This window comes from Tribolium castaneum, chromosome 1, assembly GCF_031307605.1.
Source record: "Tribolium castaneum strain GA2 chromosome 1, icTriCast1.1, whole genome shotgun sequence".
Lineage (NCBI taxonomy): Eukaryota > Metazoa > Arthropoda > Insecta > Coleoptera > Tenebrionidae > Tribolium > Tribolium castaneum.
The window spans coordinates 7,372,930-7,393,638 of record NC_087394.1 but is presented as its reverse complement, the minus strand read 5'-3'; the positions used below and the strand labels follow the sequence as shown (position 1 = coordinate 7,393,638).

General features: G+C 27.2%; 1 protein-coding gene across 2 annotated transcripts in view; it reads left to right on the top strand.

Moving 5' to 3' along the window:
- The window catches only part of Cht6 (Chitinase 6), a 69,202-nt gene that overhangs the window by 21,820 nt on the left and 26,673 nt on the right, over positions 1 to 20,709 (top strand). For both annotated transcript variants that reach the window (XM_015978560.2, XM_008193169.3), the window contains exons 2-8: positions 3,879 to 3,939; positions 8,898 to 9,080; positions 14,335 to 14,594; positions 17,339 to 17,463; positions 17,522 to 17,651; positions 17,714 to 18,162; positions 20,322 to 20,626. In XM_015978560.2, the coding sequence (XP_015834046.1) occupies positions 3,879 to 3,939; positions 8,898 to 9,080; positions 14,335 to 14,594; positions 17,339 to 17,463; positions 17,522 to 17,651; positions 17,714 to 18,162; positions 20,322 to 20,626 (1,513 nt within the window). The remainder of the gene's footprint in view (positions 1 to 3,878; positions 3,940 to 8,897; positions 9,081 to 14,334; positions 14,595 to 17,338; positions 17,464 to 17,521; positions 17,652 to 17,713; positions 18,163 to 20,321; positions 20,627 to 20,709) is intronic.

Here is a 20,709-nt window from a genome sequence, read left to right as displayed (position 1 = left end):
AATAACTTTAATACAACGAATTTTTTTACTATTTTTACCTTTATATGTAACCAGTTCTCTACCACACACCATTAAGTTGGTGCGTCAGTTTTTGAGCACGCTGTATATTAAGTTACCTGTTTTTGTATTTTTAGTATTTTTGAAAAATAAAAGAATTAAGAATTTTTGGCGTTACTTTAAACTCACTCTGTATAAGAGCCTTGGCAAGTTCCTTCTTTATACGAAAGTTTAAATTGATAGGGGTCCCTTTGGCAAAAGAGAATATTTAAATAAATAATAAATACCTCGACTTCTTATTGTAAAAAAAATAAACATTTTCTTGTCGTTGCTTTTGCTAATTATTGTAGTTGGAAGTTTTAATAACAGTGAGGTGCATTAGAAAGGTAATCGTAGAGATCATATTTGTTTACATTTTTTATGTGTCAAGTTCAAAGACACACGCAAAAATCAAACTTATAGCTAGTAATTTAAGTTGAATTATTTTGGGCACAATTAATTTGCATATGCAGTAGATATAGGTGTGTACAGTCACCATCAAAAAGAATGATACTCCTAACGCCGCAGCCACAAATCTTTTAGATATGTTACGGTTTATTGTGTAAATTTTAATTTGTTGAAAATGGTCTAAATAATTTGAGTCAGGGCCCTGCTATCTGGCTTGGTTAAAGGGGTGTCATTCTTTCTAGTCGTGACTGTACGTAACTGTACGTAAGCCAGAAAAGTGTGACCGTGACAAGGGTAGTCTTTACAAATTTTTATGATGTGATTTCGTCTCATCTTATAAGTTTGCTCCTTAACTAAAAGTGATTTACTAAAAATAGATTTAAATAAAATTGATTAAACAACACTTTATAACACCAAAGAACCTTTTTTATTTATTTGAACCACTATTATAAAACAATACAAATTTTGGACCGGCGCATCCACCATTTTTACAAAATAATAAAATGTAAAACATATAATACGGTCTACATCTAATTTTAAACAGATTGCACTGTACATAGAGCTTTAATACATAAATAATAGAAAAGAAAAAAGCATCAGCAGTTTAAAAATATTTCACCAGCAAAGGTAAAATATGCTGAACAAAGGTTTCCTTTTCCCTCTCAACAGTTCAATTAAACGTGCACGTGGAGTTGTATAGGATATCATTTGTGTCATTTATGTGGAAAATGTATTATTTTAAAAGATACATTTATTTATCTTACGTAAATCACTTGGAACTTTTCGATTTCTTAAATTTCAAAAAGTAGCAGCTTTGTAATACCTAGTTGATTTTGTCTCTTATAATTATATTGTTTATGAAATTAAAAATCTTTTAAAATTTCAGCAGATTGTTTCAGTTACATACTCGTAGATCTATATATATATATATATATATATATATATATATATATATATATATATATATATATATATATATATATATATATATATATATATATATATATATATATATATATATATATATATATATATATATATATATATATATATATATATATATTAACCGTACTTTGAGTTTTTTAAATTAGTACACATACTACATAATCTAAAGAGAAATCAGAATTATTTTCCTGAAAAAATGTATAGTTTCATAATAGGTATTAATATCTATTGTTAAATTTATTTACATTAAATATTGACGATTTGTAATTACTATCAGTAACAATGTATTTTTAAACGCTGCTTTTATAAATAAAAAACTTGCTTTGTTGTCTGTCTATCTGTTTCATATTTTTGGAACCAAATTTGCGACGGTTCGTGTTGTCCGAATGAATTGAAATTTTACATACTTACGTAATCTGCGTGACAATGCAATTCTATATAGTTAATTATTTTAACTTTTCAGTGTATCTTTTAAATAGGAGCTTTTTTTAGAAAACATTTTTGTATGTTTTTTTTTATTAGCAATAACATTAATTATTTAACATTATTTTTTTAAATTTACATTATTTAAAATAACGCATGACACTATAATCCATAGAATTGGATTTTTTGAGGCATTTTGTAATTTTTATCTTTCCCTGTCTTATACTCTTGAATTTTATTAAATTTATTTTTTTAATCAGTTATTTTTCGCTACACTCTATTTTTTGTTATATTATTCCCGCCAAATTAAGGTGACTTGAGATATTTCCAAGCAACATTTTAGTTATGTTTAAGTGAAAAAAATCTAAAATGCCGTTTTATCGACATGATTTTAGTCTGCTTGTTTTATACGAGAATCAACTAAAAATTAACAAATTTTTGGCACGAAAATCGTCGTTTTTAACTTAAATATTTTTTTTTTGAAAAAGAAACTTAAAAATTAAGACAAGTGCAAAAATTGTCGTTCAAAACCAAAATAGGCCGATTTAGCTTATTTTGAAGCGATTTTTAAGACTATTTTAGCAAATGCTAAAATCTTCATTACTTCGTTACCTACCAAAATAAGGCACTTTGGGTTAATTCCCAACAAAATTATTGTTATTTTTTCAAGTAGTTCACATCTGCAACAAGAAAAATAAAAATAATATTTCAATTACCTTTTGATGATTTTGTCAAACTTTCAAAAATATATTTATTCAATCAGAAAAAATTTGCTTTTTGCTTTTTGCTTTTGCTTAAGAGTTTTTACTTCCTGTTAATCAAAAAACTTTACCGTAGTTTTAGAATTTTAGTAATGTTAGAAATTGAATCCCAAATAAATTATGAGGCTTTTTTTGTGACAGCCTTATTTAATAGGGAATATCCGAGCAAAAATTATTAACTATTAATGTATAAATAAAAAAAATAATTTTGTTGGTAGGTAGACATTATCCTTTTATCCAATCAAACTTGAGAAGGCATTCATTTAAAAATGGCTCGACTTAGTTTTTACATTTACTACTTTTTGAACAGCTTCAAATTTTTAAAATTAATATAAAAAACACTTTTTTATTTTTATATTTTTGTAAATGGAAATACAATGTTTTTACAAAGTCTTAGAAGAATGAGATATAAACGTAAAAATGGTAAAGTTCGTCTCTATATTTTATTCCTGGAAAGTTATGATAAAATTTTGTTGGTATATTTAGGAATCACAATAATTCATTTATTGACAAAATACATTAAAAAAGGTTGCGTTTGTCCTACAAGTCTTATGGAGCTTGTTAAAATATTATGAAACAAGTGTTTTTCCGTAATAGTTTACATTAAAAAATATTTTGACATTTTATCCTCTGTCATTATGTTACTTAAGCCATTTAATTTTCCACCAACAAATGACACGTTTCTACTTTTGCTTGATAGGACTTTTTGGCCCCAGTGGTAATTTTCTCACCATTATACAATATGTCAGTTGTCAGTATTGTACCAACGATCTTAGAGAAAGTATTTTAATGTAACTATACCTGGAAGTATTCAAAAAACCTGGAAATAAATCTAGCAGTATGTAATTATTCTCATATTAGGGATCATGTAATAGTAACATTATTACAAACACGATGATAACAAAAAGGATCAGATGCTGTAAACGATAGCATCACCTTGTTTCCACGCCGTATTACTTTTACCTTCTATAAATAATTCTAAAGTTGCCAAAGCAAGAGGATGTTAAATTATTTAGATAGCGTATCGATTAAGTCATTCCATTGTTGGTTAACGCAAAAGCTGCTAATGTTCCGATTATCGGATACCCATCAATTTGATAAGGATTTTCCCACCATTACCAAATAATAACGCAAAGTTCTTGAAACTCAATTGTGTAACTAATTCAAATAAGAAATTAATTGTCGAGTTTTTGGCCGTTTGAAGAGTGACCTCGACATCTGCATAAAACTATCTAATTCAAGCAAATGTTAAATGAACCATGAAGCATGATTTGAAGAAGCAAGTCATTTTTTAATTTGTTTCAGACGGATATCTGTCGATGGTTGTTCCTCCTGTTTTTTCTAACAACATGGACCAAATATTCAAGTAAGTATTAGCAGCACATGACACATTTCTCGTTATACAGGGTGAGTCAAAAATATCGAAATAAATTAAATGGCACTGCAAATGGGAAGTCAGAGTGTACGTCCTAAAATTATTTTGCCCTATACAGGGTGTTTCATTTTTACAGTGCAGCCTTTGATATAGTTTTTTTAAATGACACCCCCTGTATATTTGTACATATTTAAATTTGCACTTTTTGGGCTTTATAAATCAGTTTAGTTTTTAGAATTTGCTTTAACCGTTCAGAAGTTATTTAATTTTTTCTACAATTTAGTGCGTCTGCAGGCACATTATTAAAAAATCGCAGTGCCCTTGGTTTTTGGAATATCAAGTCGGGACTTTGTCCGTGGATAAACAAATGTCTGAGGTATCTTTTGGTGACAAGACCATACATTTGCATTGTGGCTCCACCTTGCTGTGACACATTCATTTTGGTAAATTTTGAAGGACCATAACTTGATTTTTTTAAATAGCACCCCCTGTATTTTATTATTAATTATTAAACAGCGTCCCATTTTACGTCTTTTTTACCTCTTAAGTTTTTTTCAAAAGTTGATAGTTAAGGTGATAATTCGGTTTATTTGAAAAATGCACACAAAATCTTTTGGATACTAATGAAGCGTGCTATGAAAAACAATACATTTTGACATACTAATGTCAAAATGGCATTTAGAGTATGTCATGTTTTGATTTTATCGTGAAAATAAATTTTAATAAAATTTTGACAAGAAATTATTAAATAAAAATGTCAGAAATTTACAATCGATAAATAAGGGAATAAAAAAACCGAAGTATAACAAATCAACAGCAATAACATATTACTTGCAGTTACAAAACTGTTTAAAATTCTTTTCAAAAATTCACCACTTCTAATGTGGCATGATCAATTCTACAAAATGCTTTTTTAGTAGCGCCGTCGTTTTTTTTTTCATTTTTATTTAATGATTTCTTATCAAAATTAAAGTTTATATCTCGACTAGCAGTTACCCGCGACTTCGTCCGCGTAAATTTTAATGTAGACTGATAAGAATATGTTTTTTTTTTATAAACAAATTATATTTTGCAATTATTCTTTACTCGTTTCTCCATTTTTCGCCGAAACCTCAAATACCACTTTTCACGAACGTAAGTCCAAAAATGACAAATTTTTATATTTAACCCCCTTTGAGGGTGGAATTTTTAAAAATTATAAAACACGCGTTTGTTTATTTTTAGCCTATAGTCTAAATAAAAATTCTCGTAAATGTAAGTTTAAACATAAAGAAATTTTATGTTTAACCCTCTTAGGGGTGGAATTGCCAAAACTTAAAACATGCGTTTTTCATCTTTAACCGAAGTACCAATTTGCGTGGATATAATTTATAAAATTGCGGATTTTCAAATAAATTTTAACACCCCATTTAACCCCTTTAAGGGTTGATTTTTTAAAAATTCTGTAACACGTGTTTTTTCATTTTTCACCGAGAGCCCAAACACAACTTGTCATAGATATAAGTTTAAAAATGATGAATTTTTATATTTAACTCTCTTTGAGGGTGAAATTTTAAAAAATTGTAAAACACGCGGTTTTTTATTTTTAGCCTAAAGCCCCAATAAAAATTCTCATAGATATAAGTTCAAAAATAAAAAAAATATATTTAACCTCCTTAGAGGTGAAATTGTTAAAACATGCGTTTTTCGTATTTAACTGAAATCCCAAATACCAATTTGCAAGGATATAACTTTTAAAATTACGGATTTTCAAGTAAAGTTTAACACCACATTAAACCCCCTTAGGGGATGATATTTCGAAAATTCTGAAACACGTTTTTCTTCATTTTTAATGTAAGGCCTAAATAACAATTTTCATGAATCTCTTTTAAAATGACAGATATTTATTCAAATTTTAACACCTTATATAACCCTCTTAGGGGTTGACTTTTCGAAAATCCTGAAATACATTTTCTTCATTTTTAACGGAAGGCCTAAATACCAATTTTCATGAATCTAACTTTAATATCTCTTTTAAAATGACAGATTTTTATTCAAATTTTAACACCTTATATAACCCTCTTAGGGGTTGACTTTTCGAAAATCCTGAAACACATTTTTTTCATTTTTAACGGAAAGCCTAAATACCAATTTTCATGAATCTAACTTTAATATCTCTTTTAAAATGACAGATTTTTATTCAAATTTTAACACCTTATATAACCCTCTTAGGGGTTGACTTTTCGAAAATCCTGAAACACATTTTCTTCATTTTTAACGGAAGGCCTAAATACCAATTTTCATGAATCTAACTTTAATATCTCTTTTAAAATGACAGATTTTTATTCAAATTTTAACACCTTATATAACCCTCTTAGGGGTTGACTTTTCGAAAATCCTGAAACACATTTTCTTCATTTTTAACGGAAGGCCTAAATACCAATTTTCATGAATCTAACTTTAATATCTCTTTTAAAATGACAGATTTTTATTCAAATTTTAACACCTTATATAACCCTCTTAGGGGTTGACTTTTCGAAAATCCTGAAACACATTTTTTTCATTTTTAACGGAAAGCCTAAATACCAATTTTCATGAATCTAACTTTAATATCTCTTTTAAAATGACAGATTTTTATTCAAATTTTAACACCTTATATAACCCTCTTAGGGGTTGACTTTTCGAAAATCCTGAAACACATTTTCTTCATTTTTAACGGAAGGCCTAAATACCAATTTTCATGAATCTAACTTTAATATCTCTTTTAAAATGACAGATTTTTATTCAAATTTTAACACCTTATATAACCCTCTTAGGGGTTGACTTTTCGAAAATCCTGAAACACATTTTCTTCATTTTTAACGGAAGGCCTAAATACCAATTTTCATGAATCTAACTTTAATATCTCTTTTAAAACGACAGATTTTTATTCAAATTTTAACACCTTATTTAACCCTCTTAGGGGTTGACTTTTCGAAAATCCTGAAACACGTGTTTTTTCATTTTTAATGTAAGGCCTAAATACCAATTTTCATGAATCTAACTTTCATATCTCTTTTAAAATGACAGATTTTTATTCAAATTTTAACACCTTATATAACCCTCTTAGGGGTTGACTTTTCGAAAATCCTGAAACAAATTTTCTTCATTTTTAACGGAAGGCCTAAATACCAATTTTCATGAATCTAACTTTAATATCTCTTTTAAAATGACAGATTTTTATTCAAATTTTATCACCTTATTTAACCCTCTTAGGGGTTGACTTTTCGAAAATCCTGAAACACATTTTCTTCATTTTTAACGGAAGGCCTAAATACCAATTTTCATGAATCTAACTTTAATATCTCTTTTAAAACGACAGATTTTTATTCAAATTTTAACACCTTATTTAACCCTCTTAGGGGTTGACTTTTCGAAAATCCTGAAACACGTGTTTTTTCATTTTTAATGTAAGGCCTAAATACCAATTTTCATGAATCTAACTTTCATATCTCTTTTAAAATGACAGATTTTTATTCAAATTTTAACACCTTATTTAACCCTCTTAGGGGTTGACTTTTCGAAAATCCTGAAACACATTTTCTTCATTTTTAACGGAAAGCCTAAATACCAATTTTCATGAATCTAACTTTAATATCTCTTTTAAAATGACAGATTTTTATTCAAATTTTAACACCTTATATAACCCTCTTAGGGGTTGACTTTTCGAAAATCCTGAAACACATTTTCTTCATTTTTAACGGAAGGCCTAAATACCAATTTTCATGAATCTAACTTTAATATCTCTTTTAAAATGACAGATTTTTATTCAAATTTTAACACCTTATATAATCCTCTTAGGGGTTGACTTTTCGAAAATCCTGAAACACATTTTCTTCATTTTTAACGGAAAGCCTAAATACCAATTTTCATGAATCTAACTTTCATATCTCTTTTAAAATGACAGATTTTTATTCAAATTTTAACACCTTATATAACCCTCTTAGGGGTTGACTTTTCGAAAATCCTGAAACACATTTTCTTCATTTTTAACGGAAGGCCTAAATACCAATTTACATGAAAAATTTATCTTCACAACAAAATCAAATCGTCACGTACAAAAAACGCCAGTCTGATGTTATGTCAGAATGTATTGTTTTACATGGCATACTTGGTATCCAAGGGGTTTTATTTGCATTTTTCAGAAAAACCGAGTTATCTCCGAAACTATCAACTTTTGGGAAAAAATAAAGAGGCGAAAAAGATGTAAAATGAGATGCTGAATAATACTCAGTAATAAAATACAGAGGGTGCTATTTGAAAAAAATAAGTTATGGTCCTTCAAAGTTTACCAAAATGAATGTGTCACAGAAAGGTGATACCACAATGCAAATGTATGGTTTTCTCACCAAAAGATACCTCAAACATTTGTTTACACACAGACAAAATCCCCACTCAATATCTTAAAAACCAAGCGCACTGCGATTTTTTAATTATGTACCTGCAGACGCACAAAATTGTCGAAAAAATTAAATAACTTCTGAATGGTTAAAGCAAATTTCAAAAACTAAACTGATTTATAAAGCCTAAAAAGTGCACATTTAAATATGTACAAATATACAGGGGGTGCCATTTAAAAAAACTATGTTAGAGGCTGCACTGTAAAAATGAAACACCCTGTATAGAGCAAAATAATTTTAGAACGTGCAATTTAACTTCCAATTTGCAGTGCCATTTGATTCATTTCGATATCAATGATTCACCCTGTATAATCCTAACAATATTATGAAACAATATTAATAAAATCATTTGTCATTAAATGGTGTTATTATTTATACCCATTTTATGCAAATGAAACATGTACGGGATTAATCCAAGGTTGCATTCTTGGAACACACCCAAAAAAATACCACAAGCAAATGCAGTTTCTGCATAACACTTTAACAGCGGCGAAAAAATTAATTCCATTTTTTTATTGTTTTTTTTTACAGATTCAAAGGAGATCCGCGTGGTCTGTTACTACACGAACTGGTCAGTTTACAGGCCCGGAACAGCAAAATTTAGCCCACAAAATATCAACCCCTATTTATGCACACATCTCATTTATGCATTCGGGGGTTTTACCAAAGAAAATACGCTCAAGCCGTTCGATAAATACCAAGATATCGAAAAAGGTAATTCTTACGCAAGTTCTTACACTAATTGAATATAGTCTATGTAATTAATTGGTGGTCGTATTTGTCATTCCGGTATGCGAAGAATTTAGGTTCATTAGGGTGACGTAATTAGTGTTAATTGTGCAGCTAAATACTTTTTGATCTATTTGATGCTATAAATTATTTTTCTTTCAATTATGATTTATTTTTTCTGAATTCCGTTTCGCTTGAATTCTTGAAAAAGTAAAAGCTGTTTGAGGTTTGTAATTATATGAATGGAGTTTGTTATTTTGTTGAAATTTCTTTTTGAATCTTTCCAGTAATTTTGTGACAAATATTTCTTCTCTCTAACCGCTTGAATATTAAAAGAGAAACCATCACATTATTTCCGACTCATTGCTTACACTAAGTCTACTTGACGGTAATTGTTTTGTACTTCTCTTTAAATGCCAAAGAAAGGTTTCCATTACTATTTATTTATTTTTATTCTCCTGACACAAGAAAAGGTAAAGACTGTAATGAGAATTATTTAAATCTAAACACAGTAGAAAGTATTATAATTAATTTAAACCGATAATTAGTTTCGAACGTAATGGGTGTCACACAGAATCCTAAATTCTCCCATAATTGATAGTACTAGTGTTCCTGTTTATTCATATCGGAAAAATAAATCTATACAGATTATTTTCCACTACACGAAGTGAAACGTATTTTTCAATCATAATGGCATTAATTTCTCCACTACTCGTAGTTAGGTTGAAACAATGAAATTATTTTCTTAGAAATCAATACAATTTTTAATTACAATTAATTACATATTGCCGTTAACATTAATAATTATACAACTTTCAGAAATTTAGTGTTGATCTACTTTTGTTACATCTATTAAAGACAGTTTTCCTACAATGTGTTTTTAAATGATTCTAACATCTAGTTAACTTTGGAATTGGTTTAGGTACATGTTAATAAAAATGTGCCGCTCTACTCAATTGAATCCTCTGTCAATAAATGTCAAATTGTGAAATTCAATTAATTTAAAAAAATTTGTTAAAAACACAACTAAATTATTACATTGTGTAAAAAAACATTTTTATTATCGAAGCTTATGTGCCCAAATTCGAAACTATTCGATGTCTAAATGCCTATATCATTAGTTTTATGAAGCGGTATTTTCTGATTTTACATAGACGACTAGATGAGAATCATTTAAAAACACATTGTACTACAGTATGTATAAAACTTTAAGAAAAAAATTGTTTAATTCATCAAAAATGAAATACAAATCCTTGTCTTTAAAAATTGTACCATAAGGAACAAATTTTTGTAGACAGTTTGTGACCTCGAATGTTTATTACTTAAAAACTAGAGATTTTAGAAGAATTAACTTGAATTCTAAATTTTTATTATGTACCTACTTAAAGTTGTACATATATTGACATTTCTTTTTTGCTTAAATCCTCTTCAAAATAAATAATAATTCGTAAAATAACGAAAATTTGAATAATTTTCAAATTAAGCTCTTATAAACTGTAGCAGACAAGAATAATTAGAAAATATAGTCGTTTTTTTATTTTTTTATTTAGACAAACTTCTTTTAAATGATCGTAACTAGGGAAACGTTTATATTATTCTGCGATATTTTAAATATACTCCTAAATATTTTCGAAAAAAAAATGTTTATGATTTCTAGCATCATTTAAAAACAAACAATTCCTAAATGATGTTTTGAAAATATAAGCTGTTTCAAAACAATAAAACGCCAACGTCGCATCATTTCTCAAAATTATCTGTTATAAATTATTCATGCACTTTAAAAAATAATAGCTAATGTAATTTATAGTTTCAATGAGAGATCTAATCATTAATAACGGTTTTACATGTTTATCAATTTTATTTAAGACTTTTAATATTCATTTAATTACTTATATTGTTTAACTTTTTGGCACTACCTACATTTTTTTGTATTTCTGAGACAAACTAATATAATGCCTTTGTGACTTAAAAAATACGCTGTTTTATAATAAGAAAAACTAGGGGATTTAGGAAAATTAACTTGAATACTACCTAATTAAAATTGTACACATATTGGTTTTTCTTTTTGCAGTTCGCTGGGTCATAACAGAAAAAAAAATCGTAAAATTACGAAATTTTAATTTGATTTTCAAACAAAGCTCTTATGAACTGTGGCAGACAAGAATAAGGAGAAAATGAAGCTCAGTGTTTTTTTTAATTTTTTATTTAGATAAGCTTCCTCTAAACGATTGTAACCCGGGAAGTGTTTATATTATTATTTGTAATACCAATAAAAATTTGCAATATTTTAAATATACTTAATTATTAATAAATTAATCCAAATTTTTTAATTTCTAATATTACTCTAAAACAAACGATCCCTAAATGATGTTTTCAAAATAGTTCTTTATACATACAGGGTGAGTCTACTAAAAATACCTTGCTAGCCCAAAAATATTACTTTTGTATAAACTTTTAACTACTTAATTTTTTATTTTTTGGCACTACCTACATTTTTTTGTATTTTTGAAATAAAACATTTCAGTTTTAATATCATTGAGTTTTAAATTAATTTATTAATAAATTCAAATTAAAAGGAATTCTGAAAAAAATTCACCTGCATAGATAAAAAACTTTGTCTTTAAGAGTTGTACATTTAGGAACAAATTTTTCTAGCCAGTTGAAACCTAGTTGGATTATTAGATCACACTAATGTAGTGCCTTTGTGACCTAGAATGTTCATAATTAAAAAAATACGCTGATTTATGGTAAGAAAAAATAGAGGATTGAGGAAAGCTAACTTGAATACTAAATTTTTATTATGTACAGAATTAAAATTGTAAACGCATTGGTATTCCTTTTTTTACATTCCTATCAAAATAAAATAATAAATCGTAAAATTACGAAAATATTATTTAATTTTTAAACAAAGATTTTATGAACTAAGAACTATGAAATATGAACTATAATAAGGAAAATTGAAAGCTCAGTAGTTTATTTTTGATTTAAAAAAGCTTCTTCTAAATGATTGTAACCCGGGAAGCGTTTATTATTATTATTATTTGTTACAATGATCAAATTTACTGTTTTAAAAATTATTCGTAGGCAATTACAAAAAAAAAAACCATAATTTTCTCACTATCTTTCAAAAATACCAAAATTTCACACAGTAAGAGCGTTTCCTATAAAAAAATTTTATGCATCAAATCTTTTTCTGATTTTTTCACAGTACTAGTTCTTTATAAATTGCAATAAATGTTAATTAATCCAAATTTTATGATTTCTAGTGTCATTCCAAAACAAACATTCTAAAAATGATTACTTTTGTATGAACTTTTAAATATTTATTTAAGTACTTATTATTTTATTTTTGGGTACTACCATCATTTTTTGGGACAAATATTTTTGTGTTAGAATGACTTGAGAAATAATATTTTTTTATTTGTAATATCATTTGTTTTAAATTAATGTATTGTTTAATACTAATTATAAGGAATTCTGAAAAAATCACAAAAAAGTATTTACTAGAATACGCGGATTTCTGTTCTGTATGTTATTACTTGTTTTTGAGATACAGTGAAAATATAGTATATTACTTTTAACATTTGGCATTTGTATTTAAATTAATATGTTCTGCAAAAAAATATTTAAAACATATTGAATTTAAATTTAGATCAAGTTATGTAACAAAACATAAAAAAATTAAATTTCTAATAATGAAATCATTAAGATATAGCCTGAAAAATTCAATTTTCACATAGAAGCTTCTTCTAAATGATTGTAAACCGGGAAGCGTTTATTATTATTATTATTATTATTTGTTACAATGAAAAAATTTACTATGTTTTAAAAAATATTCGTAGGTAATTCCGAAAAAAAAACTTTATAATTTTCTTACTATCTTTCAAAAATACAAAAATTTTACACAGTAAGAGCATTTCCTATAAAAAAAATTTATACATGAAATCTTTTTCTGATTTTTTTACGGTACTAGTTCTTTATAAATTGCAATAAATGTTAATTATTCCAAATTTTATGATTTCTAGTGTCATTCTAAAACAAACAGTCCTTAAATGTTTACTTTTGTATGAACTTTTAAATATTTATTTAAGTACTTATTATTTTATTTTTGGGTACTACCATCATTTTTTGTGTATTTTGGGACAAACATTTTTGTGTTAGAATGACTTAAGAAATAATATTTTTTTTATTGTAAAATCATTTAGTTTTATTTAATTTTAATTATAAGGAATTCTGAAAAAATCACAAAAAAGTATTTACTAGAATACGCGAATTTCTGTTCTGTGTTATTATTTGTTTTTGAGATACAGTGAAAATATAGTATAATACTTTTAACAGACTTACCTTGTATATTGACAAATTAAGGTAAAGCAAGTACAAGGTTGCATTTAAATTAATATGTTCTGCAAAAAAATATTTAAAACATATCGAATTTAAATCTAGATCAAGTTATGTAACAAAACATAAAAAAGATAAAATTAAATTTCTAATAATGAAATCATTAAGATATAGCCTGAGAAATTCAATTTTCACAAGTTGATATGAAAAAAATGTATCTTACAGGGTGAGTCTACTAAAGTATATTTTCACTGTCTCGAAAACTAATAATTACACAGAAAAAGTGTTGCTATTAAAAACTTTATATTTTTCTCTGTGTCTGTGATTTTAGAATTTTTCTATTATTCCTTAAAATTAATTCATTAAGTATGTACTTCATTATGCCCTAAAAATAATTTATTAATTCAATAATTCAATAATAATTCAAAAACGTAATTTATTTAAACATTTATTTAAGCCTTGTTCTTGTTTTTTATAACAATTACACTAGGAGTAATAAAATTTCGAGTAAAAAATTATGAAAAAATTCGCATGCATAGAGAAAAAAATATTTTTTACGATATTCACATTATTTTAAATGAAGTGAAACGTTTTTTTTTTTAATAGTTTAAACCCGGAAATCACAAACGCACACCAAATTAATTTCAAAACACCATTGTATTAATAAATTAATAAATTATGTAAGCCATTTATTTATTATAAAATATGAAATATTGCCATCTTCATTATGTTCTCGCTAACTTGAAATTCCGCAAAACTTACTAGACTGTAACGAAAGTAACTTAAAAATTACATAATCGTTCACTCTCAAGTATGTAGATAATCAAAATGCACACATATCTCGAAAATTAATAAACGCGTTGCAAAATTAAACTAAACTTTCGCCTATTTTATTTTAAAGGTGGTTATGCAAAATTCACCGGATTGAAGACATACAACAAGAACTTAAAGACAATGCTAGCCATTGGTGGCTGGAACGAAGGTTCTTCCAGATTTTCTCCAATGGTGGCAAACCCTGAAAGGCGAAAAGAACTGATCAAAAACGCCATCAAGTTTTTGAGACAAAATCACTTCGATGGTCTTGATCTGGACTGGGAATATCCGAGCTTCCGAGATGGGGGAAAATCAAGAGATAAAGACAACTACGCCCAATTAGTCCAGGTTTGTTATTCCCATGAAGGAAAAGTCGTAAATCGTCGATTTATTGTAATTTTATGCTTACTAAGCAGAAACCATAATAGCTAATGAGCATGTCCATGTTGACGTAATTTTCAATAATTTTAAACTAAATAACATGGGCGATTTTTTAAATGAACCACTTTGGATATCAAAATATAAACGAAAATGTGAAAATTCCGACATACTTTTTGGTGCAGTACATTTTAAATGAGCTCACTTGCATATCTCAAGCGAGAAAAAAAACCGTGATTTTTCGACTCTTTTTAATTTCAGTTTCTCTTTTCTATTTTTTCAGCAAGTTTTTGTGAATTTTTCAAGAGACAAAAAGGAATAAACTTTTAGTTAAGTATTCAAAAAAAGCAAAAATAATTTATTTTGACCTAATTTTGTTGATTCTTTGGTTTGGTTTGAATAAATTTCTTTGATCTTCTGGATCAAGTGAACATTGTAGTACCTAAAGCTAACAACCGAAATTCTCTTACATTTTATTTTTCCACCCCTATTACCTTTCATCATCTGAATTCTTCACTTTTTAAATGTTTTAAATTATATAATAATATTACAATAGATTTAGATATTTTCTTCAATAATTTTCAAACTAAAACTGTAAAGATCAAGCTTCTAGTCTCAATTTTGTTCTTTTTTGGTATATTGTATTGTTACTTGTCCACTTTAGATTAATAAGTCTGTTGTAAATAAATTATATTATTATTATTGTTAAAATTTTGCGAATATTTTGTTTCTTGCTCAAAAATGGTGCTAAACTCTCAAAAAAGTCAAAAATTATGTAATTTTTGATTTAATTTGGTGATTTTTCGGTTTGTTATAGCGACATCTCTAAACTTAAAATTTTAACTCAAAAACTTGATTTTTGACCAAATGTCCTGGTTTTTCAGTTACATTGACTAAATTTCGCTTGAGATAGATCGAGAAAAACTATCATAAATTTACATTTATTTTGTGATTTTTATTTTGCAAAAATGAGTCTTGACCTAAAAAATATAAGAAAATATCAAATTCGATGCAATTGAAACATTCGTCATTTTCAATTTTGTTTCCCACAAAAAAACTGAGAATATAACTTCGAACACATGTTTACTTGCATGAAAAATATAAAAATAAACGATTTTTTGACCAATTGCTACAATTTTTCGGATTAAATATAGGGAATTTCACTCAAAACCAAATAAATGGAGTGAAGCAAATCAAATAAAGTTAAACCTTGGAAAATTAAGCGAAATAACTTCAATTTGGATCAAATTTCGTAATTTTCCAGTAAACCCACGGAAAACACAAAAAGGATACAATTTTTGGTTTACTCTTAACAAAATTTTGCGCAATAATTAGGTTTCTGAGCAGAAACCTGCTAAAACATTCGAAAAAAAATTAATTATAATAACTAATTATAATTAATAACTAATAACTAATAATTATAATAACTAATTATAATAACTAACTTAACTTGGTGCTTTTTTGAGCTTCTCTAGCGAAATCTTAAAATTAAAAAAATTTAAAAAAATGTTTCTGCTGCGAATTTTTTCGAGTTAAATTAAGCTAAATTAAATTACTTGCGATCTAACTACTCATCGAAATTTCGTGTTCTTTAGCTAGGTGATTTGAAAAGGTAAGGGTAACATCACTTTTAGGAATAACCAAATTTTGTGTTTATTTTTGGTTTATGTTTGAGGCAATCAATTTCGCACAAAAATCAACTAAAGCAATTATAATTTCAATTTATTTTTGTGTATTTTATACGTTTTTTGACTAAATCTCGTAAAATAAATAATATCTCATTCAAAAATTAATTCTGAGCGAGTTCTAAGCAAAAATCGCCCGAAATAAGCCGTTTTCATTAAAACTATCACATAAAGCTAAAGGATAAGACATTTTTAGACTTTTATAAGAATTTCCTTGTTTTTAAGCAAGAAGTTAGAAGTTAGAAAATAAATCGTTTTTTTTTCTAAACTAGTACATAAACCATTCATTTAAGCTATAAAAAGGCGTTTTCAGTTTGTTTTTCTCATGAATCGATGTTTTCGGCTACAATGAGCCGTTTTTAGCCACTTTTCAAGAGGTTTTTTCGTTTTTAAGCAATAAAAAATTATCCACAATAAATCGTTTTTATTCAAGTGAGTGAAACAGGCTAAATTTAGTGACAAATTAAATTTTGCAAACAAACTAAAAAATTTTTTTGACCTTCTCTCAAAGGATGCTTTCACTATTTTAAAAGTGCTTTAAAAATATCTTTTGATGTTTGATTAATTTTCTTGCCTTTTTTAAAGATCTTGTGATAGTGATAGATCTAGGTCTGCATGCTTTCACTATTTTAAATTAAATGCTTGTTGAAAAAAATATCTTGATAAAATCTACCTCACAAAACTGTCAAACAAAAAATGGTTGTTTGATTAGTTTTCTTGTATTTTTAGAGAACTTGTGAACGAGATAGGTCTGCATAACTTTAGTAAAAATTAAGAACTAAACGAAATTCAAAAAACTAGACACATACACAGAGAGAATAGAATTGCTGGTCAAAATACCCTTGATTTGAGGTATTACCATGTAAAATTATGAACAGATGGTAAGTCCTACAAATTGCAAAAATACGCCAAAAGGTCGATAAAATTGACAGGTCTTGGGATTTTCAAAATTTTACTTTATTTTCTGAGATATCCAATGTGGCTTCTTTTAAAAAAAGACCCTGTATATATAATGGTAACCGGTTATAGGAACTTCGGGAAGAATTTGACCGAGAATCGGAAAAAACAGGAAGACCGAGATTACTTCTGACAATGGCAGTTCCTGCAGGAATTGAGTACATTAACAAAGGATACGATGTACCCAAACTCACCAAGTAATAAATTTTTAGAATTTTTCTAAAAAATATTTTTTTAAACTAATTTATTGACCAGGTACCTCGATTGGATGAATATTTTGAGTTACGATTACCACTCTGCCTTCGAACCGGCTGTTAACCACCATGCCCCACTTTACCCACTTGAAGAACCCTCTGAATATAATTACGATACGGAACTTAACATTGTTAGTAAAAAAATCCTGATATATATCACGATTTTTTAATAACTGATTAATCAATTATTTAGGACTACACGATTCAACACTACTTGAAAAAAGGAGCCGATCCTAGCAAACTTGTCCTAGGAATACCAACTTACGGCCGCTCTTACACTTTATTTAACCCAGATGCCAACGAAATTGGAGCACCAGCTGATGGGCCTGGAGATATGGGTGAAGCAACAAGAGAAAATGGTTATTTGGCCTACTACGAGGTCTGCGAGTACATTAAAACCCAGAACTGGGAAGTAGTCCAACCAAATCCAGACGCCATGGGTCCGTACGCCTTCAAGGACAACCAATGGGTGGGATATGACGATGATAAAATTGCAAGGAAAAAAGCCGAATATGTGGCAGAGAAAGGCCTTGGTGGGATAATGTTTTGGTCGATTGATAACGACGATTTTAGGGGAAATTGCCACGGGAAACCTTACCCTATTATCGAAGCAGCAAAAGAAGCGTTAATTTCAGCCTATGGGTATGTATTTTTCTATTTTTGAAACTTTTATTCAGTTCATCCGAACTAACTAAAATTTTGCATACGTACGTAATTTTCGCGAATAATAGAGTGGTCGGCAGCAGTTATTTACCTAACATTTTTCCACAAAAAAATATTTACGAATGTGACAAAAAACTATAAAAAACTTATTAAAACTGAAAATATTTTGTTTCCTTAAAAAAGCCCCTAATTTTTTTTATACCTAGATATATAGATAGATCTTTTTTTGTTGACCTTTTGTTAATGTTATTTCTTATGATTTTGATGTATGATGTATTGATGTATGATGTTATGTATAATGTGTTTTTAAATGACTCTCATCTAGTCGTCTGTGAATTTCTCATGTAAAATCAGAAATGCCGCTTTATTTCTGTAATGACAGGCATTTAGTCACCAAATATTATCATTGTTCATTTATTAAATCTCCAATTCGGAAATAAGCTTTGATAATAAAAGTGTTTTCTTGTACAGTGAAACATTTATTTGCATTTTAATAAATTTTTTAAAATCAGTTAATTGACAATTTGCGTATTTCACAACTGACAGTTTTGACATTTCTTGACAGAGAATTCATTTGAATAGAGCGGCACAAATTTTTTTACAAACCAATTTCAAAGTTAACAAGGTGAAAATCATTTAAAAACACATTGTATAACTACTAACAGCAGGTCTTTTCCCGTTTTCTATACATCAGCGTTTTGTGAAAACTAAAAATTAGCCTGAAATTAACACTGAATAATTAACCTATTTTAATTACTTCACAGGGTTTATTTGTAACCAATAACCTAAGTCTGAAGATGGCCATATAATTCTTGGTCGAAACATGTAGCTTATGAATACAATTTGAGACAAAATTAGGACCTATTTGAGCTTTTATCCCCATCACCTATTGTAAAAAAGGAAAATGGATGAAAATACAATAAAACTTTAACATTTAACAAAAAAAATAATTTAAATAAATATTTTTAAATTCAAATTTTTAGTCTGTTTGAAGTAAAAACGTAAGACAATTTTCTCTTCTAAACTAAATAAATATCCAACTGTTTTTCAATAAGAAAATATTTTTAAGAAAAAAAAGTTAATAAAATAAAATCACTGTGAATAATAATAATAATAATAATGATAATAATAATAATAATAATAATAATAATAATAATAATAATAATTTATTTGTGGCAGTAGAATAGTTACAATATAATTAGTTACAACAAGAAAAAAAAATAAAAAATACGATAACAAAATTAACAAAATTTGGTCCATTTTTAACAAAAGCTGATTAAGGTTTTGGCCCAGACAATAAATGAGAAAAAAAAATAACAATGTGATTGAAGAAAAATAAAAAAATATCTAATTCCATTTAATAAAATTATAAAGAAGGAAAAATAAGACAATAAGAATAATAGAAAAATTATTTTGTGAGAAACATATGATTTTGTTTAAAATTAATTAATCAATTTATTTTTTAACAAAATATCACAATAATTGTATTTTTATGTTTGTTTTTATGTTAATATATACTTTATTATTAATAGATACACTTCATTTAATATTTCGGTATTGCTATTTACATAATTAAAAAAAAATCCAAAAAAAATTCCATGAGACATTATTCCTAAAAAACCAAAAGGTGAAATGTTTTGTATTTTGCGTTGTATATTAAAAAAAATAAATTGATCTGTTCGAGTATTTTTGTAAAATGAACTATTTTCTGTTTCAATAAAATTCCATATCTAATTTTTCGCTCACTGTATGAATTTATAAACAATTAACAGTTGTTATAAACATAATCACAAAGAATTTATTAACGTCCGAAAGTTTCAAGTCGAAATTTTACACACAGACGTAATATTTGCTTTAAGTAATAATAATTATTAATTATTAATACAAAATTGTAATTAACAATTATTTTTTGTAATTATTAAAATTACAGTATCTCAGTATCTCAGCCCCTAACTGAAATTCGGAGAAGAAATCAAAGTAAAACTAATTTTTTCCCATCAGAAAAAACATTTTTGCCTCTAAAAATTTTAAAATTTTGTATTTTTCTGCCACTCTATACAACATTTTTTTAAGTACAAGGTTTTCAAATAAACAATTTTTATTTTTAGTCCAACTAAATGACCAAAAAATTATTACAGATTGACAGACGAGAATTTGGTTTCACCCCCAACCAAGCCAATCAAAACAAAAACGAGAAACAGGACCCAATCTTCATCCAAATCAACTGACGAAAATAGCGAAAAAAAGAAAAGTACAAGTTCTATTGTGTCCAGAAGACGCAACAGAATTAAAACCAAATCGGAAGAACTTTCAAACAGCCAATCAAAATCCCACAGGAAGGAAAGCCGAAGAACAACAGAAGGGCCAGTTTACAGTAGTTTAGAATTAGTTACACCCAGTTATACAACACCTGCCCCACCCTCAACGCCAGATCTGGGCGGAGGTTTGTATTAGTCACTGTTTTTATTTTAAATATTTGCATCACAACAATAAATAAATAAATCAATAATAATTATTACAAATTTT